Here is a 22,276-nt window from a genome sequence, read left to right on the forward strand (position 1 = left end):
CACATGAAAGTTAACTTACTTCCTCCCTTTCCAGCTAAACCAAGTGTTCTTCTTATTTCCTATCTATAATAATAATTCTATCATCAATCCAGTTTATCAACAGAGAAACTAGAAAACTAAACTCCCCCAAACACATTTAATCAGTCACCAAATTATTTTGATTTTACCTCCTTTACAAATCAAATCTATCATTCTTCATCATCTACTCACCTTTCTTTCTTCCAGAAATATTCTCAATGCCACTGCTTTATTTCAGGTCCTTAATCTCTGGCCTAGACCATTGTAAGAGCTTCCTAAACTGAAATTCCAACAATCTGTCTCTCCAAACTTGACCTATTTCTCAGATTCTCAAAATTACCATTCCAAAATATAAATTTGATCATGCTATGCACCATACCATTCCTCTATCTATAGTTTACATGTGCTATTTTCTCTTCCATGAATGCCCTTTCCTTCTAATCTACTTGCTTCAAAATCCAACTCACATTTCAACTTTCTGTGTAGCCTCCTCCAACTCCTAGCATCAAAGTTAGTCATTCCATCTTCTCTGAGCCCAAAGCTCTTCAACATAAAGACATAAGGCAATAAAATAATTTATTAAAGGAGCTTGTAGAATCTTCCTCCTTAGGTTTAAGAATAAAGTAGACAACTACTATTCTAGGATGTAAAGACTCTTACAATAAAACAAATAGTTTAAATCATCATTTCCCAAAGCATATTATATGAAATTCTAGATCTAAGAAATGTTTTAAGGGGAAAAAAAAGATCCAAGGGTCAAAAATACTGGGAAAATGCTTCACAGTCATCTCCCTTTTGGAAACTTATGATATAAATTTGCTCTCAGAAAGGGTTTTAGTAGAGAAATCTATTTTATTGTACTTAGCATTTCCCAAACATTTTTGACCACAGAACCTTTTCTTAAGCAACATTTCAACACATTTTGGAAAATGCTAGTCCGTATTTCACGAAAAGTTACTTCAAACCATAAAATTGCATAAATTTAAGCATGAAAACAATAGACAATTCCTTATTATCTGTGATCAAGGAGGAGGGACAAGCTAGAAGTCTTAAAACTTTGTTAGTGAAAAATCACAAAAACATTAAGTTTTGAAATAATTAGTTTTAATCTTATTTTTAAAAAGAAAAAACCAAGACTCAAAGAGCTAAAGTAATTTGCTCAGTCATAGAACACATAGCAAATCTGAAATCAGGAAGGAAATCAATGTATACACCTTCTAAACTATGTATTTTCATATACAGTATCACATTTAAAACTCAAAACAATGGTGAAAACTAGTAACTAATAAACCCGTTTCCACAAATGAGGATCCAAGGCTTAGAGAACTTGCAGGCATACAATTAGTCATTAGCACAGGCAGAATGGAAGTGCAGGGTCTGTGTGATTCCTGAGCCCATGCTTACTGTCCTAAGGCAGAACTTGTATCTTCTAATTTCTAGTTCAGGCTTCTTTGCATCATACCGTGTTCTTCTTTTTTTTTTTTTAACAGCAAAAATACTCTATCTATTCTAACTGGCCAAAATTTTAAAAGATGGTACTATTCCCTGAGCTCTGTCCAAGCTTCATATTGAAAAGAAGGTGGTATGCATAGTTCTGGATAATCAGGGAATACCAATACATAAGCAAACATTTATTACTACTAATTTATTACCATTATTCCACAATAAAATAAGTGAGTGTGGTCTATATTTTATATATCTTAAGTGCTTAAATATTCATTAATTGTTAGATTATTGCCCACCTGCAGAGTATCTGCAAATATTACAATGAGATTCTTCAGCTCCAGAACAAGATCAGGATCAGCGCAATAAGACTGAGGGTGGAAACACAAACAAAGCAACAACAACAAAAAATCAGACTCATTTCATTAAAAACTAAGCACCTAAAAACTTTTCTTTCAATCTGCCAGACTTAAAATAAATTTGAAATCTTGGTTAGCTAGAGCCAAAGCTGAATTTCTCTATTCAGTATAAATTCTTAGAGGGAGATCATAATATCACATACCTAAAGTAATAGCATAATATGAATAAAATTTTTCCCAAAATTTGTGCACACTAAACTTTGGCCAAAGCAATGATGCTTATATTTCTAAAAGTCTTTATAGTTTAAGAAACTAGTTATTTTAAACTGAAAAAAATAGTACATTTAAACCATGTGTTTTCAGTTTTCATTTATTTACTTATTCTCCATCTTATAAAAGAGACACAATATATTACTTTTTCCAATATGACAATTCAAGTATTTTCTTAGTAATTAACCAAAAGAAAATTATTAATTTCAAGGACATAGTGAACTTCACTGTCCCTTTAACAGCCTTTAATAAGATTTTGAATGTGATTGTTGCATTTCATATGACTTCATATTGATGTCATAGAATTAATAGGAAACATACTATAATTTTATATACTCAGAGCTGATCTAAATATAAACCACTATAAAATGTACTGTTCTTTATTAATACATTAGAAAAAGTTGTAGGCCGGGCACAGTGGCTCACGCCTGTAATCCTAGCACTCTCAAGGCGGGAGGATCGCTTGAGGTCAGGAGTTCGAGACCAGCCTGAGCAAGAGTGAGACTCCATCTCTACTAAAAATAGAAAGACATTATCTGGCCATCTAAAAATATATAGAAAAAATTAGCTGGGCATGGTGGTGCATGCCTGTAGTCCCAGCTACTCGGGAGGCTGAGGCAGTAGGATCGCTTGAGCCCAGGAGTTTGAGGTTGCTGTGAGTTAGGCTGATGCCACAGCACTCACTCTAGCCTGGGCAACAGAGTGAGACTCTGTCTCAAAAAAAAAATAGAAAGAAATTATCTGGACAGCTAAAAATAAACATGGAAAAAAATTAGCCGGGCATGGTGGGACATGCCTGTAGTCCTTGCTACTCGGGAGGTTGAGGCAGAAAGATTGCTTAAGCCCAAGAGTTTGCAGTTGCCGTGAGCTAGGCAGACGCCACAGCACACTAGGCCCGGCAACAGAAAGAGACTCTGTCTCAAAAAAAAAAAAAAAAAAAAAAAGAAAAAAGAAAAAGTTGTACTTCATTGGATAAACAGTGTAGCAAGAATCTACATTCCAAATAAAAATGTAGTGTATTTATAAGCTAAATATCACATAAGCTAATGATCCTCCTTCAATATCTTTTAATTCTCTATTATCAATTATAAAATTATTGCAAATAACAGATAATAAAATTTTAAATATGAAGATATTTCACTGAAGGTAAACTACTAAAACTATTTTAAGGAAAAGTCAACACTCACCAATTATTAATTTCAATGGTCTTTACAACAACAATGTATTTCCTATTTCCACAAAAGGCATTAGGAAAATATTTGATCATTTAATTTTTATCCATAAAAACCTGTCATTACATAAAGGTTCATTATTTCAAATGAGTTCAAATTTTGAAAATTGCTAGTTTTTAAGAAATTCATAATTGTAGTGTGTTACTGCAAATTGTAAACATCGAAGAATAAGTTCTATTGAATTTTAATGGTGGAGTTTATTTTAGAAACAAAGAATTTGGAATGATAATTAAAAACCCTTTCTTTATGCTGCTTTCAGTGATCTAATGAAGAGGTCAGTTGCAACTAATGAGACCAGTTTAATTCTTCATTTTCTATTATGCTGGAATAAAAGTGTTTTGGGAAGTCCCAATCAGTTGCAAAATCACAGCCCGACATTACTAGACAAACAAAAGCCTGACATTACTACTTCCATATCTGAGCAATTAACAAAAATGCAGAATGATGGAGGTACAGTTTTCCTCTGACATTATACAGCTCAAAAGTTCTTGAAGTAACTGAATTAAAATTTTAGTAACATAAATTGTCTGACTTACTGAATGAGCTCTAAGGACAGCAATTATCTTTGAGAGGGCCATGTTCCAAAGTTCATCTGTGTATGCCCTGGTTACTAATCCTTGGGTCACATGTAAAATGTGATCTTCCACCACAAAGAACCTAAAAACAGTAATTGCCAACATAGCAAGTGTTAAGAAAAAAAAACCAAATAGAACATAATTATTTCTGGCATTTAACATAATATAAAATTAATAATAGTTGTTTCCATATTAGATACATACCCTACAATTTGAGTGAAATATCTTCTATAGCCATCAACTGTTTCATGCTTTAAATGAAAAATAAAAATCAATTTAAACCAATAAATACCAGTAACATAAAAGTAAGTTCCAAGTCTCTACAATTTCATCAACAAATATTTATTGAGAGCCTATCATATGCTGCACATATTTTTAGGCACCAGGGATAAACAATGAACAAGTTCAAAAGTAAATATGATTTCAGAACCCCATCTCAGCAGACTAGTTGAAGCCACCATCATCTCTCACTTTGGCTATCACACCATCTTCCTACCTAGTCTCCCCAACTTCTAGGCTTGTCCCCTACAGTCTAGTCTCCATATTGCTGCCAGAATGGAATCTTTCAAACAGTAATCCCACATCATTATATCTTCTGCCAAAATCCTTTCAGTGACTTTTTATCTAATTCATAACAGAAGTCAAACTCCTTAAAAATGGTCTACAATTGCCTATTGTGAATAATTTCAACAAAGGCATACAGGAAAATATTTAATCATTTGACTTTTATTCGTAAAAAGTTTATATGAAATATTTCATTATTTCAATTAAATTTGAATGTTATATTTTGCATATTTCATAAATGTGGATGACATTTTCAAACATCTAGGCTGTTTTCAGGTTTTGGGGAGAAGGATTATTAATATCTTTTAGCTTAAAAATACTATGATTAGAAAATGTAGTCTACACAACACCAAATGTTTGATATTTTCTGATACTTGCTTTATAACATAGTATGTAGAAAAAATTACTAACAGTCCATGTATGCTTTAAAAGAATATATATAGTTGCTAAAACAGGATTCTATATATTCCATGAGATCAAGCTGATTAGGCATATTCTATATTCTTACTGATATTCTATCTACTTGATTTATAAAATACTGACACATGTTAAAAATCCACTATGCTTGTAGATTTTTTATTTCTCCTTATAGTCCTGACAATTTCCTTTAAATATTTTAAGTCAATGTGATCAAGTGCTTATAAGTTTAGAATTACAATTTTTTATCAACTCTAAGGCACACAAACATTTTATCATTCTAGTTTTTTTCCCTCTCTATTATATAATAAAGTATATATATTCTGCTTCTATTCTTCTAATATTTACTCTAGAAATCACATTATGCTTTCTTAAGTAATAAAACTCTAAAGTTAGTCAGTTTTTACTCTCCTTCTGGACAATTCAGACACTGTAAGATAGTTTAATTTCACTAACTTCCATCTCCTTCCAATGTTTATATTATTGTTGTGTATTTAAATTCCATCTTGTTTTAAATATTTTTACAATATTTTATTGTATTACTTCCTACAGTTAATATAATATTTACCTACATATTTATACTTTTTTTGTTATTCATTCCTTCTTGCATCTCATATGTTCCATTTGGCATCACTTTCCTTTTGTTTGAAGTATATCCTATAGAATTTCCTTAGTAACTAGGGTGTCTTGGTGTCTGCTCTTCTTTATCTGAAAATGTCTATTTTTGTCCTTGTTTTACTGGATGTGGAATCCTAGGTTAACAGTTATCTTCTTTCAGCATTGAAGATATTTCATTGTTTTGTTTATTTGAAAATAATAACTTTTCTCTGTGGGCATGTATAAGATCTTTTATTTATGTTCGTTTTTAAAGTCAAGTTTATTGAGGTATAATTTAGATAAAATAAAATTAACCCCTTTTTACACATAGAGCTTGAGTTTTCACAAATATAGACAGTTGTGTAATCATCACCAAAATAAAGATATAGAACATTTCCATCTCATAAATTTCCTTCATGCCCTTTTGTAGAGAATTGCCCTGCCCTTGGCTACCAGTGATCCCATTTTGTCCTATAGTTTTCTCTTTTCAGAAATGTTATATAACATAAATCATACTGATACATAACTTTATTGTATATGAATTTTTTTACTTAGAATGATACTTTTGAGATTCCTCCATATCACTGCATGCATCAATTCCCTTTTAGTGCTGTATTCCATTATATAAATGTATAACTTGTATTCATATGGATGTAACAGAATTTATCTATCTACCAGTTCATAGACATTCAGGATGTTTCTAGTTTCTGGCATTTATGAATAAAGCTACTATAGACACTCACATATGATCTACTGTGTAAAGTTACATTTTCATTTCTCATGGGTAAATACCTAGGAGAAGGACTGCTGGGGATATAAGAATATGCTTAACATTATACATAATAAACTGCCAAGCCATTTTCCAAAGTGGCAGTATAATTTTATACCTACCAGAAGTGACAGTTCCAGTTTACCATATCCTCACCAGCACTTGATATTATCAATCCTTTTAATTTTAGTCATTCTAGTAAGTATGTAGTGGTATCTCATTGTGGCTTTAATTTGCATTTCCCTGATGAAAAGTTATACCAAATTATCTTTTCATGTGCTTATTTCCCATCTGTTCATCTATTCAAATCTTTTGTCCATTTTAAAAACTGGTTTATCTTTAATTATTGAGTTATACAAGTTCTTTATATATTCTAGATACAAACCCCTTGTTAGACATGAGTTTTACAAATGTTTTTTCCAAGTCTGTCTTGCCTTTTCATTTTTTTGACAATGCCTTTTGAAGAGGAGAAGCTTTTAATTTTGTTGCTTAATTTATCAATTTTTATTTTTTGGAGACAGGGTCTCACTCTATTGCCTGGGCTATAGTGCAGTAGCATCATCATAGCTCACCCAGCCTCAAACTCCTGGGCTCAAGTGATCCTCCTTCCTCAGCCTCTCAAGTAACTGGGACTACAGGCCCATGCAACCACACCCAGCTAATTTTTCTATTTTTTGTGGAGATGAGGTCTCGCTATGTTGCCTCAGCTGGTCTCCAACTCCTGGCCTCAAGTGATCCCCCTCCTTCCTCAGCATCCCAAAGTGCTGGAGTTACAAGGGTAAGTCACCACACCTGGCCAATTTTTTCTTTTATGGTTTATGCTTTATGTATCTCACCTAAGAAAAGATTGCTCGAAGGTCACAAAGATTTTATCCTTTGTTTTTTTGAAGAGTTCTACAATTTAGGTCCATAATCTACGAATTGCTGAATGAGGTAAGAGTCAATATTTGTTTTCTGCATATGGATCACTTAATTCTCTTGTGGCCAGAGGACAAATTTTGTATGATTTCAGGCCTCTTATATTTGTTGTTATTTGTTTTATGGCCCAGAATATGATCTATCTTGGTGAGTCTTCCATGTGCACTTGAAAAGCATGTGCATTCTGCTGTTTGGGTGGAGTATTCAATAATGTCAATTAGATCAAGATAGTTGATAACGTTTTTCAGGTCTTCTATTCTCTCTGTATCTTTGGTATTTCATTCTAAGTTTTCTAAGAGTGTGTTTCTTTTTATTTAACCTATTTGAGATTCCTTGGGATTGACTCTGTGGATTTCTGATTGTTATCTGTCCCAGAAAATTCTCAGCTACATGTCATCAAATATTCCTTGGTCTCACTTGCGCTATCCTCTTTCTGAAACTCCAGTTAGATGTATGTTAGACCTCTGTACCTCCTGTGTCTCTCTTATGTATTTTTTTCCTTTGTCCCTCCATGATGCTTAATTATTTCCAGATAATTTCTTCAGATCAGCTGAGACTCAACTGCTAAACCTGTTCATAACATCTTTAACTTCAATTAATACATTTTTAACTTCCAGATATTCTACATGATTTTTCTTCACATTTCTTTGGTCATTCTTCATAGTTTCTGTTACCTGTTTATATTAGCAAGCTTGCCTTTTATTTCTTTAAATATATTAAATAGTATTATTTTATACTCTATGACTAATAATTCAAATATCAAGTCTTTTAGAATCTATTTCTGTTGTTAATATTTCTAATTATGCTCACTTGTTTGGTAACTAGTTTTGACTGTGAATTGCTAATTTTAACTCTGGGATGACAGTATAGAGATCTGTATTTGCTTTGGCCAGGTACTTGAAGACAGTACTAGCATGGAACCATTTTAAACTAAATTTTGAGCTTGAGATTTTTTTATCTAAGTAGAATGAATTTGGGTTGTAAGCACAAGTAGTGACAAATTACTAGTTATGAATTCTCAGACAGATTTTTTTTTCTGTTCACTCAGCACCAAGATTTGAGATAGGTAATTTTCCTTATAGTATCTGCCAGAGGGAACAGGGAGATTTTTAAATGGTTTTATCTCTAGCTCATCCTAATAATGGGGCTTTAAATTCTTTGGCAGTCTCAGTTTTACAAGGGACACAATCTCTTATTAGATATCTACTTTGGGTGGGCTCTAGGCTTAGCCTGCTGTACCCCACATCCTCAAAACTCATGCTTTCCTACTCACCAGATGCTCCTAGGATAAAAGCTATATTCAGTGTTTCATTAAACCCATCTGGGTTTCTGCCTTCATTTAGGTTTTCCTGTTTTGTTTGTTTGTTTTAGTCAGATATACTGAGGTATAAATTACATACAATAAAACTCATTTTTCATGTGCAGTTTCTATGAGTTTTCATAAATACATTGAGTCATGTAACTATTACCACAACCAATATATAGAACAATTCCTTATTCACTTAGTTTTTGGTATGTTTTCTGCCAGATTCTCAGTATATTTAAAAAGAATTTAAGATTTTAAAAAAATGTCTATACAGTCTCTTTAGTTGTTTTTTCTGTGGGACAATTAATCAAGGTATACAGTCCAACATACTGTCAGAAACTAATTTCCAGTCCCTGGCATTTTTTTTATTCACTATAATTTATTTTATTCACTATCTTCCCTTATAGAATAAGCTCATGAGAAAAGAGACTTATCTGTGTTGTTCATGGCTCTACCCTTAGTGCCTAAACCAATGATTAGAAATGGTAGGTGTTCAATAAATATTTGTAATTAAATGAATAGTGATACATGCTCTGAAGAAATTAAAGCAGAGTAAGCGAGTAAAAAGTGACAACATGACCAATTCAAAATATTCACGAACTTACCATACTTGACTGGGGTTGCAATACCAGTCTTGCTTGTTTCTTTCTTTGTTTTCGGTAATAATTTTCAAATGTTTCCTCATCACCCTAAAATAAAATCAGCAGAGTAATGAAACAAACACACAGCTAAAATAGGTACTTCTTTACCCTCTAAGAGTTGTTTTAAATTTTCCAACAGCAATGTAAATACCGAATGCCATTTCATATTGAATGTCAAGAACAAGTTTTTGCTGCCATTTCATTATTAGTCTATCTCAGTGCTGTCCAGTAGAACTTTCTGTGTAGATGGAAGTTTTCTATGTCTGTACTGTCTAATATAGTAGCCACTAGTCACATGTGGCTATTGAGTATTTGAAATGTACTTAATAGGACTAAGACACTGACTTTTTAATTTTGTTTAATTTTAAGTAATGTAAATTTAAGTGGTTACATATAGCTAGTCACTACCATATCAAACAACAGAGATCAATCTTTACCAGTTGACTCTCTAAGTCTGTTAGAACATGGTTCACATTCATCTAGTTCACCTTCATATCCTCATCACTTAAAAAATGCTTGGCATGCAGAAGGTGCTCAATAAATATTTGTTAAATGAATGAACAAATAAATAAATGACTATATATCCATCCCTACTGTCTTCCTCTCTGCTTAAAAGAGAATCCATACAGAGTCAGAAGAAAAGGTCAGGAACCCATTCCCTTACTCATCTAAGGCTCCAAAGAAAAGCCAAAAGAAAAAAACAACAATAGGAAAAAAATGTCAAAAACCCACATTTTAACTGAAACAGAAATTCTGATTTTAATTTTATTTTCTTTATACTTACATAGCTACAAAAACCACAGTTTTTCTTAGTGCTGTCTAAAGTAAACTCATAATGAAAAAAATATTTTTATTTAGGTATCCCTTAGGAAAGTTCTAATTTTTTGTACTCAATTAAAATAATTTTTTAAAAACTATGGTGTCCCTCACACAGTTTTAATTTGGTAACTAACATCAGTTGATGTGCTCTGTCTCTCCCCAGAAGGGTTTGTCATCCTTTGGAATTCAGTTCCTTTGGTTGCTTCGTAACTCAATTCTCTGATGGACTCAAAAACATTATGGTTTTATAGGTTTTGTAAGTTATCCTTTTTTTTTGTTTTTGTTTTCCTTTTGGAGACAGAGCCTTATTTTGTCAAGCCAGCTAGAGTGCAGTGGCATCATCATAGCTCATGGCAACCTCAAACAGCTGGGCTCAAACTATCCTCCTGCCTCAGCCTCCCGAGTAGCTGGAACAACAGGCGTACATGACCACACTCAGCTAATTTTTCTTTTCTTTCTTTCTTTCTTTCTTTTTTTTTTTTTTGTAGAGATGGGGTCTCACTTTTGCTCAGGCTGATCTCAAACTCCTGACCTCAAGCAATAATTCCGTCTCGGCCTTCCAGAGTGCTAGGATTACAGGGGTAAGCCACCGCATCCAGCCTTAATGTTTTCTTAATACTATATTTTCTAAAGTAATGTTTTTATTTTTACAATTTTTCAGTTCTGAGACTGTAAGGCTTTAGGTTAAGGTGGGGTTTTTTGTCTTCTGGATTAAATTATTATAATTAGTACTTAACTGATCTAAATAGCATAAGTATATTATACATTTTGTAATGAATAAACCAAAAATTAAATTTTTATTGGGAATAAATATCTTAATGGGATAAATGGGGCTTTCTCCCTCCCCCCATTAACAATATACTTTTTGTTTAAAAGTCTCAGCACAGATTTAGGGCATTTAATGTACTTTTTTTTTTTTTAAAGTCCACCCTAAAACCTAATTAGCAAAGCCAGTCCTCACAATCACACTCCTACATCAAATTGTATTAAATGTCTCTCAGGAAAAGTCTGACTTCATGTTTTACTTAAAAAAAAAAAAAGTTAACATGTTTTGAGGAATATTATATTATGAAAACCACTGAGAAATAAATTATGGGATTACAAAAAACAGTCAAGATTAAGATTATTTAGACCCAATGTGATTGCTTTACACATTCGCACACCTTCAAATCAAGGTAACAAATCAGTTTCTCATTACTTATTCTGTTTCTCATTACTTAATTTAAAATAATGCAATGTAATATATAGCTAAAATTCTAAATTATTTATGAGGGAGTATAATCAACAACACTATATGCTTTCACTTAACATGTAGACATACATAAAACTCTGTTGTTCAACTTTCGGAAACAATTAAATAAAACCAAGTATAAAAATCAGGCATAACTCCATTAATTTTGCTAGATATGATGGTCATGATTTTTCTGGGTATTTAGTGAACAAAAATCATATATACTGCTAAAAATTAATAATCAGGTTTTATTTTTTAAATATAAAGTAGAAAATATTAAACATGTAATTGGACTTACACTAATAACAATTTGGTAAAACAGTTTTAACCACTTTATTTTACCACAATAAACATGAATATGAAAGAATGAGGTTAGCCAATGTAACTTGAAATTTTTGGCAGCCCCAGGAAACACTCCAGTTATGTTTAAAAGATTCACCTTCACTAATCCATATCATTTGGCTGCTTAAAGGTGCTTTTCTTTAAAGCAAATGACACATCCTAAAAGAGTATTACAATTAGAAAAAACCATTGTTTACATTTAAACATATAGGACACGGTTTTAGCATTTAAAATTTGCTACATTCTCTTTGCTGTACTCTCACAGGACTCCCTCTTAAAAGCAATATATCCATTGTCAATAAGTGGGAATAAAAGGGATCAGGTCACCAAAATAAAACTGTCATTACTCTCACCTATGTCATTACTCCCTACCATGTATCTGAATTAAGAATTATCTCACCACAGGACAAAGTACACTGTTTCTAACATGATTTACCCTTAATAGAAATCCATGCAAAAAGAAAAAGGAAGGAGCCTCTGTGTGCATACAGTTCCTTGATTAATAATTTAAAGGAGACTTCTCCTTTATTTGCCACCCTAAACATTTTTTCACATCAAGACAATGTGCCATGGTAGTAGAGAGTATCAGTGCAGGGTATGACTTTCTTTTATAAAGCAAGTGTGAAAGACTCCAAGATGGGCTCCAAAGATCCCTACCCTCGTGGTATTCATAGCCTTGTATAGTCCCCTCCCACAGTATACCGAAGTTGGTCTATGTGACCAAGAGGATAAAGCAGAAGTACTGGTATGTCACTTCTGAGATTGGGTTATAAAAGATATTATGGCTTCCATCTTGGTTTCTCTCTTGGCTCACTCTGGGAGAAGCCAGCTGCCATATCATGAAGATTTTCAGGCAGCCTTGTAGAGAGCCCATGTGGCATGGAACAGAGGCCTTCTGCCAACAGCCATCACAGAAACAAATCTTCCAACCCCTTGAATAGCCAGCCTTCAGATAACTGCAGTCCTTGCTGATATCTTGACTAGAACCTCATGAGAGACCTTTAGCCATAACCATCCAGCTAAGCCGCTCCCAGACTGCTAAGCCTGTGAAATATTTAAGCCAGTATGTTATGCAGTGATAGATAACTAATACAGTCAGCATCTTAGGTAGCTTTCCTAGGGACAGAACCTAGATCAGTGACAAACTAAAGAAATGCTCAAGAAGGAGACTATTCAAGAAGTGAAAAAAGCAGAGAGGGAACAAGAGTCAGCCAATCAAATGTGCCATCTCAGGCAAAAAAAGTATCTAAGGCCGGGCGCAGTGGCTCACGCCTGTAATCCTAGCACTCTGGGAGGCCAAGGCAGGCGGATTGTTTAGGCTCAGGAGTTCCAAGACCAGCCTGAGCAAGAGCAAGACTCCGTCTCTACTAAAATAGAAAGAAATTATATGGACAGCTAAAAATATACATATAGAAAAAATTAGCCGGGCATGATGGCACATGCCTGTAGTCCCAGCTACTCGGGAGGCTGAGGCAGGAGGATGGCTTGAGCCCAGGAGTTTGAGGTTGCTGTGAGCTACGCTGATGCCACGGCACTCTAGCCTGGGCAACAGAGTGAGACTCTGTCTCAAAAAAAAAAAAAAAAAAAGGTATCTAAGAGAGTAGGTTGCAGCCTAATTCCACAGGGCTGCAACTTCATAGTATGTTATATCTCAGTGTTGTCCCAATCTAGGTGAGGAATCTAAGCTTTCTTACACCCACACGTCATAACTAACTTCAACCTTGGTAATTTGGTGTGGGGTGGGTAGAGTGAGGTGGTAATAGACTCTGAGGCACTTTTAGCTCTTATGAAAAGGGACCCAAGAGAATCTGAGCTGAGCACCAGAAGAATTCATTGTGAAGACAGGATGAGGTTCCCACACAGATCATTTTTAGAAAAAAGCTAAGGATCTAAAAATTATTTCCTTAATATTTCTAACCCAGGACCCCTTGGAAAGCCTTCATGTATGCTTAAAATGCTTAGGGCAGCAATTCTCACACTACATTATGTAGTCATCAAATACACTCAGAAATTCATTCATTCAGTATTCTAGGATAAATGATCCCTAGGCTCAAAGTTTAGGACACAGCCAGCTGAGAAAATTCACACATGCTTTTGATTTCTCAAAGCATGAAAAATGATAAGCTATACTGTGGATATAGTTTGCAGCATTTTCTAAAGATAATCCCTTTTTTGACATTATACTTATTTTCCTTTCATGTAACACTCATATTTGATTAAACAGAATAGGAAATGCTACGTTTTGGTCATAGAGCTCTTTTGGCTAAAATGAAATTATAGTCAACAGATCTAGTCTTTGAAATCATACATTATTAATATAACCCCTTTATAATAACCTTGTAATATTTACTGAGTGCTGTTTTATACCTGTTGACATAAGCTACCAGGATAAAGATAAGAAAATTATTTTATTAAAAACTGAATGTGGCATTAAAGTCAGTCAACTACTATTCAACAAACATTTATCAAGTATCAGAAGCAAGGGGAGGCACTGGGGAAAGAAAAATAAACAACACTCTCATGGTCTCTATCCTTGTGAATCATACTGTTATGGAACAGAGTTGACACAAAGTAATAGAAGTACCTATTAGCATTCAAGGTAGTATACTGTGCCCATATAAGACTGAAAAATTAAGCACTAACAAAGCAAAAAATTGTTCTTTTCTACCAAACCCCAAACCTGGAGAACATAGGATTTCAAAGTAGGGTGAAAGAATCAAACCACAACACTTTAACTACTTAGATAACTAATAACTTCATCTTGATTAGAAGCCAATATGATCTAGTTAAAAACAAAAACAAACAAAAAACCCCCAGGAAATATGAGATTAGACATCAGACAGCCTAACTTCCAATGTTACTAAGATAGCAGCAGCATCTTTGATAGAGTCTAGCCTCTGCTTGTCTCAGGTGTAAACGCAGTTAAATGTGCATACTACCAACTGACATTATAAAAGATAAGATACTAAATTTGAAAAGAATCTGAGAAGTTAAAGTGTTTTATACTCACACACATCTGAAGAATTATTTAATCGTAAAATAGACTAAAAGTATTATTGTTTTTATACCATTGTATGACTTACTATAGCTTTAAAAAGGGAAATTCCTTTTACAGATCTATTCAATAAAGCTTAACACACTTGAAATATCACCAATTTATGTATAAAACAATGAGTTTATTTTACATTTATATCATGCATAGAGATCGCTTTTGCCTCAGCTGGTAAGTGGAGAGTTAGTCTTGCCTTTTAATAGGGGGCTAAAAGAAAAAAGTTAGTTAATAAGGTAGTTCTATTTGCTCTAATTAACATAATTACCATTCTTTTTCAATCACATGAATAATCCAAACCTCAAAACTCCTTAAAAGTAAATGTTTTCAGAAGGCAGTGAGATGACATATTCAAAATGCTGAAAGAAGACCAAGAGTTCTATACCCAGCAAAGCAATTCTTAAAAAACAAAAAAATAAATTAAGATATTCCCAGATAAACAGCAACTGAGAGAATCTGATGCTAGCAGACCTGTCTTAAAAGAAAGGCTAAAGGGAATCCTTCAGGCAGAAAAGAAAGGAAACTAGACAGTAACTCTAATTTACATGGAGAAATAAACAGTAATAGTAAAGGGGAAAACACAGAGGTAAACATAAAGAAAGTATAAATATATTTTTGTTTGTAACTCCTTTCTTCTACCTGATTTTAAAAATAACTGCATAAAGCAATAACTATAAAACTGTGCAAATGACCTTATAATGTAGAAAGATGTAATCTGTATGAAAACAACAGCACAAAGAAGACGGTATTAATCTGAGCTAGATTGTTTTAAGTAAGATGTAAATTGCAATCCCCGAGGCAACTACTAAGAAAATAATAATTACATATATATAAAATATATACACTTTATATATATAAAGAAATGACAAAGGAAATGGTACATTAGAAAATATCTATTTAATGCAAAAGAAGGCAGTAATGACGGAAAAGAGGAACAAAAAAGAGTAAGACGTATTAAAACAAATGGCAAATAGCAGACGTAAATCCTACCTTATCAGTAATTAACTAAATATTCCAATTGAAAGGCAGAGATTATCAGACTGGATTTAAAAAAACAGATTTAACTACATGCTATCTATAAGAGACACACTTTAGATTCAAAGACACAAAAAGGTTGAAAGTAAAAGTATGGAAAAAATATACTATGTCTACAAAACTCAAAAGAGAGCTAGAGTGGCTACTCTATTATCAACCAAAACAGACTTTAAGCCAAAAAACATTACAAAGAAAGACATTTTATGATTTTTTAAAAAAGGTGAACCCATCAGGAAGATATAACAATTATATACATATATTCACCTATCGATAAAGCCCTAAAAATATATAAAGAAAAAAACGGGCAGAACTGAAGGAAGAAACAGAAAACTCAATATAATTGGAGACTTTAACACTTCCACTTTCAATAACAGGCAGAATAACAATAAGGAAACAGAAAACTTGAATAACACTATAAATCAACTACTACACCCAACAGATATCTATAGAACACACCACCCAACAACAGCCAGACACACATTCTTCTTAAGTAGACATGGAACATACTCCAGGATAGACCATATGTTAGGCCATAAAATAAGCCTCAATAAATTTAAAAACACTGAAATCATGCAAAGTATGATCTCTGACCACAATGTAATTAAATTAGGACCCAATAGCAGAAGGGCATTTAGAAATTCACAAACATATGAAAATCAAACAAACACCCTAAAATAACCAATGGGTCAAAGAAAAATCATAAGGGTAATTAGAAAATACTTTTGAGATGAATCGAAACAAAACAGAATATACCAAAACTTATGAGATGCAGTTCTTAGAGAGAAATTTATAGCTATAAATATTAATACCTATATTAAAACAGAAAATCTCTATCAGTAACCTAAAATTTCACCTATGTAAAAAAAGGAGCTGGGCACAAAAAGCCAAAAATAGTGTGATTCCATTTACATGAAATGACCAGAATAGGCAAATCCATAGAGACAGAAAGTAAATTTGTGGTTACCAGGAGCTGGGGGGAGAGGAGAATAAAGAGTGACTGCTGAAGGGTTTCTTTTTGGGGTAATGAATAGTTCTGGAATTAGATAGTGGTAATGGTTGTACATGCTTGTCAATATGCTAAAACACTGAATTGTATACTTTAAAACTGCATCCCCAAGCCCCAGGAGGTGGACTGGTACTGGTCTGTGCCCTGTTAGAAACTGGGCCACACAGCAGGAGGTAAGCAGCAGCCAGCAAGCAAAGCTTCATCTGTATTTACAGCTGTTCCTCATCACTTGCATCACTGCATAAGCTCTGCCTCTTGTCAGATCAGCAGCGGCATTATATTCTCATAGGAGTGTGAACCCTACTGTAAACTGTGCATACAAGAGATCTAGGTCAAACTCCTTATGAGAATCTAATGCCTGATGATCTGAGGTGAAGCTGAGGCAGTAATGCTAGTGCTGGGGAGCGGCTGCAAATACAGATTATAGTTAGCAGAGAAGTCTGACTACACAATAAATGTAATGAGCTTGAATCAGGCCCAAACCATCCCCCCTCTCCCCACCCTGGTCCATGGAAAAATTGTCTTCCATGAAACTGGTGCCAAAAATGGCTGGGGACTGCTGCTTTAAAAGGGTAAAGTTTTTGGTATATGAATTATATCTCAATAAAGCAGTTATTTTAAAAAAATGGTAATTGACTACTGAATCAAAAATAAGAAAAATATAGTGTGGAATAAACATACAGAAGTAATGTTAAGTAACTGTGATGCAACAACAGCACAAAGGCAAGAGGGAATAAATGGAAGCATACTATTATAATATTAAAATATACTACACTTAATATACACGAAGAGGTATATCACTTGAAATTAGACTATGAGAAGTAAAGGAAAAAAAGGTAAGTAGGTAAGTGCCTTACACATAGTGGATATTTCACAAATGTTTACTATATGAAGATTTACAGCTATCTGGGCTTATTATGATCAACCTTTAAGGCCCAACTGCACAAATGTCTTTTTAATAATATAAATATACATACATAAATATAAAACAAACTTACCAAAACTGAATAAATATGCAAACATCGGTAAACAGGGGAAAAATCAACAAGATCCTGAACAGTTAAGACCTGAAAAATAAAATCACTTTTTAAAAAATGACAGGTCAAACTATTAGTCCACTATCAGATAATGTAAAGTTAAGATAGACAAGCTGATTCATGGACTTCATGTTATAACATTTATTCAATTCTCCCACAGAGAGCAGACAATATAAATACGAAACTTTTTAAAATTTGTTTTGGCATTTATTTGGCAGTTTATTATCATTGCTAACTGTTTGAGATTATAAGGTAAGAGAGGGTAAAGACTGTATATCTTTAACATGCTTGGTAGATTATCAAAAAATTGCTATGGATGGCTAGATATCTCATGATTTTGGGTAAAAGTAATACATGGATTTATGGTTTAGCTATAGACAAAGCTCCTTCTCTGAGGCAGCTAAGTTATATGATTTACTATTATTATATTAAATCGAAGACACCATTACTATTATTTAATGGACCACTAGGAAAGAAAAAGACACAATCACTTGAAACTATGACACCATCAATTTTAAGATGTATGCTAAATTCTGAAATGTTATAATATAAAACATGCACCCTATAACTAATGAAATATAGTAGCGTTATAAAGTTTCTCAAACTTCAGAAATACATAAACCATTTTTAAAGGAACACATTTCTACTCTCAAGAATCCCCAGAATGAACCTAAATACTTTTATTATAATATTACTTATGAGGTAAAATAATAGAAATAAAATATAGTATAGTGTAATAATAAAATAAGAGAACAGGGAACAACCAAGTTACTTAAAAACATGGATTAGGGGGTAAGGCATGATGGTAATGCTCCCAGCAGTTAAAGATATATTAATACAAAATAGGCTGGGGAAAATTGAAGTAGGAAGACTAGATGGTCTATTTTCACCATTCTGAACTTCAAGGGAGAAGAGAATAGAGATCCTCTGAATACTAAGAAAAAACAAAAAAGTAGATTTTAAAAACATTTATTTCATTTCAAGGGACTAATCAGGACCCACTAATTCCACATTAGGAAGACATTTAACTGTTTAAGGCTGTTCATTTGTCTGTATTCGGTACAATAGTAGACATCTGCTATATATGCATATTCATATTCCACACATATACATACATGCATGCATATGTATGTATAGTCTCATCCCTAGACATATAGCAGAAATGTACCAGTGAACACTCAGTTGTTCCTCCATCCACAGAGATGGCCATGGCACATTTTCACATGGTTCAATTTAAAGTTCTTACTGTGTCCCAATTAGGTCCTTTGAAAATGAACTTAAAATCTCTTTGGCAAGACAAAACTTATAAATAATTGGCAATAACTAGGCTCCCCATGATAGTAACTAAATTCAAAAGGAATTCAAAAAAGAAGATAAAAGGTAGGCTCAACAGAAGACTTTGTGGGGAGAATAAAGAAAGCAATAAGATAAGAGAATGAATTTGGATATAGAGGAGGAAAGAAAAGTAAATATTTAAAGATAATTTCAAGGTTTCTAGACTTATTGGAACTTTTATTAAAAAATAAACTTTAATCATATTATAATTATTTTCCAATATCTCAGGACCAATTAAAAAAAAATGTAGGCTATCCGGAACTAGGCCAAATGGCAAGGTTATTACATTATGAAATAATTTTGCCACAGATAATTCAAATATGAATGATCACTACAAAAAAATCATTAGATTTACACTTTTACTGCTAATTAGGACAGAACATCCAGGTTCTACCATATATGGCTTACAAATATAATCTACAGTATATCCTGTTTATCTGTCAATTATGTAGTCTAATATTTCAGATGACTCCATTGCCCTAATAGCTCATTACAATTTAGATGACATTGTGAACTTGAAATAAAAATATATAAAGACGAATCTCGAAGCAAAAGTATTTACTTGGTATAAACAAACAGGACTGCAATCCAGTACATATGCACAGATGGGAGTAGCCTCTGGCGTGTCCAGAAAACCAAGGAAGGTTAAGGTTTTATTGCGGACAGAGGAAGTTATGCAAATTATTTTGAAAGAAAGTTCATTCATTAGTGTCAGTGTTGCCAGGTAGGACTTACAATCTTGGAGTTACAGTTAGGTCCTCGAAGTTATGGATTGGCCTCGTAAGACAGTTTTGAAAGGCAAGTGTTCATGTATAAGTGGCTAGTTGTCCTTGTGCTGCTAGCTGTCCTTGTGTGGCTCATGTAGTAGACTGCAGTTTGGAAAAATTTATTGTGATAGATCCTGTTATTAGGCAAACCATGCATGAGAGCCCTACCTTCATGGCTTTCTAGTGCTTTATTTTGTCACAGTTTGACACAAGTGACACCATTTTGTTTCTGACAACTTTCACAACATAAATTCAATTTGCACATGAGAAGACTCAGAGTCACATAGATGTACATTATAATCCAAAAGAAAAAAAATTATCCAATAATAGATAAAGAAAGAAACCCCATCACCTCCTCTTCATTCTCATCCTCTTCCTCAAGTGCCTGTTTCAATACAACTTCATTCCTTTCTTCTGGAATTCTATCGCGATTTATATACCTATTCTTCCCAAATTTCACATTATTTTGCTTCTGCAGGGAAACACTGAAGGTTTTCTGATGCTGTGCCTATTTTGGAGAGAGAAAAATTCAGATTATTTCAAAATTGATTATGGTCAAAATTGGTTCAAAAAATATCGTGGTTAGGAGTTTTAACAGCTAGTTCTTAAATATTTTATTTTATTTTTCATTTCAAAATATTATGGGGCACAAATGTTTTTGTCACATGGCTTGAGTCAGGGTTATAAATGTGTCCATCATCCAAAATAGTGTTCATTGTACCCATTAAAATTTTAATTAAATTATAATCATTTTAAAACTTTTTATTATTGAAAATTTCAAATATAAACAAAAGAAACAGATTAATATCAGGAACTCCCATGTACCCATCACTTATCCTCAACAACTAATATTTTCATATTCTTGTTTCAGCTATACATTTACTCATTCACTCCATACATACCCCAATTATTTTTTATAGTTTTCTTTGAAGATGTATATATATTAAAATACACAAATCTTAACTGTACAATTCTGACAAATACATTTTTATTATGGTATAGAACATTTCTATTTCCCCAAAAGTCCCTTCATGTCCCTTCCCAGGCAATCTCCCCACCCAGAGGCAACCACTGTTCTGATTTTCTTCATCTTAAATTAAGTTTTGCCTGTTTTACAATGGCATAAAAATGGAATCACACAGTTTGTGCCTTTTTGTGTTCAATTTCTGTGGCTCAACATATCTGTGAGATTCATATATGTTGTTGCATTATCAGTAATTCATTCCTTTTTATTGCTATGTAGTATTCCACTGTATGAATATACCACAATTTGTGTATCCATTCTTCTTTTGATACCCATTTAGGTTGTTTCCAGTTTGGGGCTAATTGTGAACAAAGCTGCTATGAACTTCATGAGGACATGTTTTAATTTCTCACTAATAAATACCTAAGAGAAGAACTGCTGACTCAAAAGGTAGGACATCAACTTTTCAACTGCTGAATCTTTTCCCATTGTTTGTCTTTTATTATTGAACTGTAGGGGTTTTTAATTCAAAGTTAATACTCTTAATTTGTTTTAAAAAGAGAACAATTTAGAACCTTAGCATAAAAGGCTCTCATTCACCTCTGTGGCTGCCACTTTTCAGCTAATTATCAGATTTGACTGATGTTAGTAAAGGATAACATAACACAACATATATGGAGAAGATCATTGAGAGTTCAATGGTAACTAAAGAATTCAAGTTAGACTATCTTCACTTAAATAAGGAAAACTATAAACCCAAAGGAAACACTGACAAAATCCATTCAAAACAAGAACCAGGAAAGATAAGAAAAAGATAAAACTAAACAGAAATAAGCATTTTATTTAAGTCGAAGAAGTTAACCTTGGATAAATTCTATATTCTATATTACTAAATGTTAAAATTTTCTTTTTAAATCTCACCTGTTTCATTGCTGTTTCACCTATTTTGTCAGAATGTTTTCTAATGCTTTCCAAAAAGTCTTTGAGATCAGACATGGAGATTTCTTTAATATCCTCACGGAGTTTAGGAAGATTTTCTATCATTAGCTGACAAAACCGGTATTGACTAACCCGGGGAAAGTATACATTCTCTAATTGTTCCATAGTTTTTAAAGCAGAATAATACCTGCAAGAAGTTAAAAAGAAAACTCTACAAAAAGTTCTTATCATATTAATTTTACAAGTCCAAATATTAATATTAATCAGCCTAAAACTCCCATCAAAAAGGACATATAGTTAAAATAAGTACAACTAACATTTATTTCTATTTACTAAGCAGAAACTATGAATCACATGAACAAGCTGCAGGCTGAAAATTCATGGCATATACTAACATAAAACTTCTTTCTTTCATTTTATCTAAATCTATAACATCAAGAGCATTATCACAGTCATCACAATACCTTAAATGAATATAATAGTTTCAAATTTCTAAATTATAACATTTAGTTATTTGATATGTGATTTCAAACTATTTCTCCCATGGTAATATCCATCTACACACTGTCACCATCCATAACACAGATTTAATTCTAATTAAAGTAAAATTTGTTTAACTTTTTTGGAAAATTTTATACTACTA

General features: G+C 32.9%; 1 protein-coding gene across 2 annotated transcripts in view; it reads right to left on the minus strand.

Annotated features, from left to right (window-relative positions):
• The window catches only part of EXOC6 (exocyst complex component 6), a 151,111-nt gene that overhangs the window by 91,082 nt on the left and 37,753 nt on the right, over positions 1–22,276 (minus strand). For both annotated transcript variants that reach the window (XM_045567802.1, XM_045567803.1), the window contains exons 6-12: positions 21,616–21,820; positions 20,083–20,238; positions 17,590–17,658; positions 9,074–9,157; positions 4,102–4,148; positions 3,859–3,979; positions 1,761–1,832 (exon numbers count right to left, since the gene is read on the minus strand). In XM_045567802.1, the coding sequence (XP_045423758.1) occupies positions 1,761–1,832; positions 3,859–3,979; positions 4,102–4,148; positions 9,074–9,157; positions 17,590–17,658; positions 20,083–20,238; positions 21,616–21,820 (754 nt within the window). The remainder of the gene's footprint in view (positions 1–1,760; positions 1,833–3,858; positions 3,980–4,101; positions 4,149–9,073; positions 9,158–17,589; positions 17,659–20,082; positions 20,239–21,615; positions 21,821–22,276) is intronic.

This window comes from Lemur catta, chromosome 14 (assembly GCF_020740605.2).
Source record: "Lemur catta isolate mLemCat1 chromosome 14, mLemCat1.pri, whole genome shotgun sequence".
Classification (NCBI taxonomy): Eukaryota; Metazoa; Chordata; class Mammalia; order Primates; family Lemuridae; genus Lemur; species Lemur catta.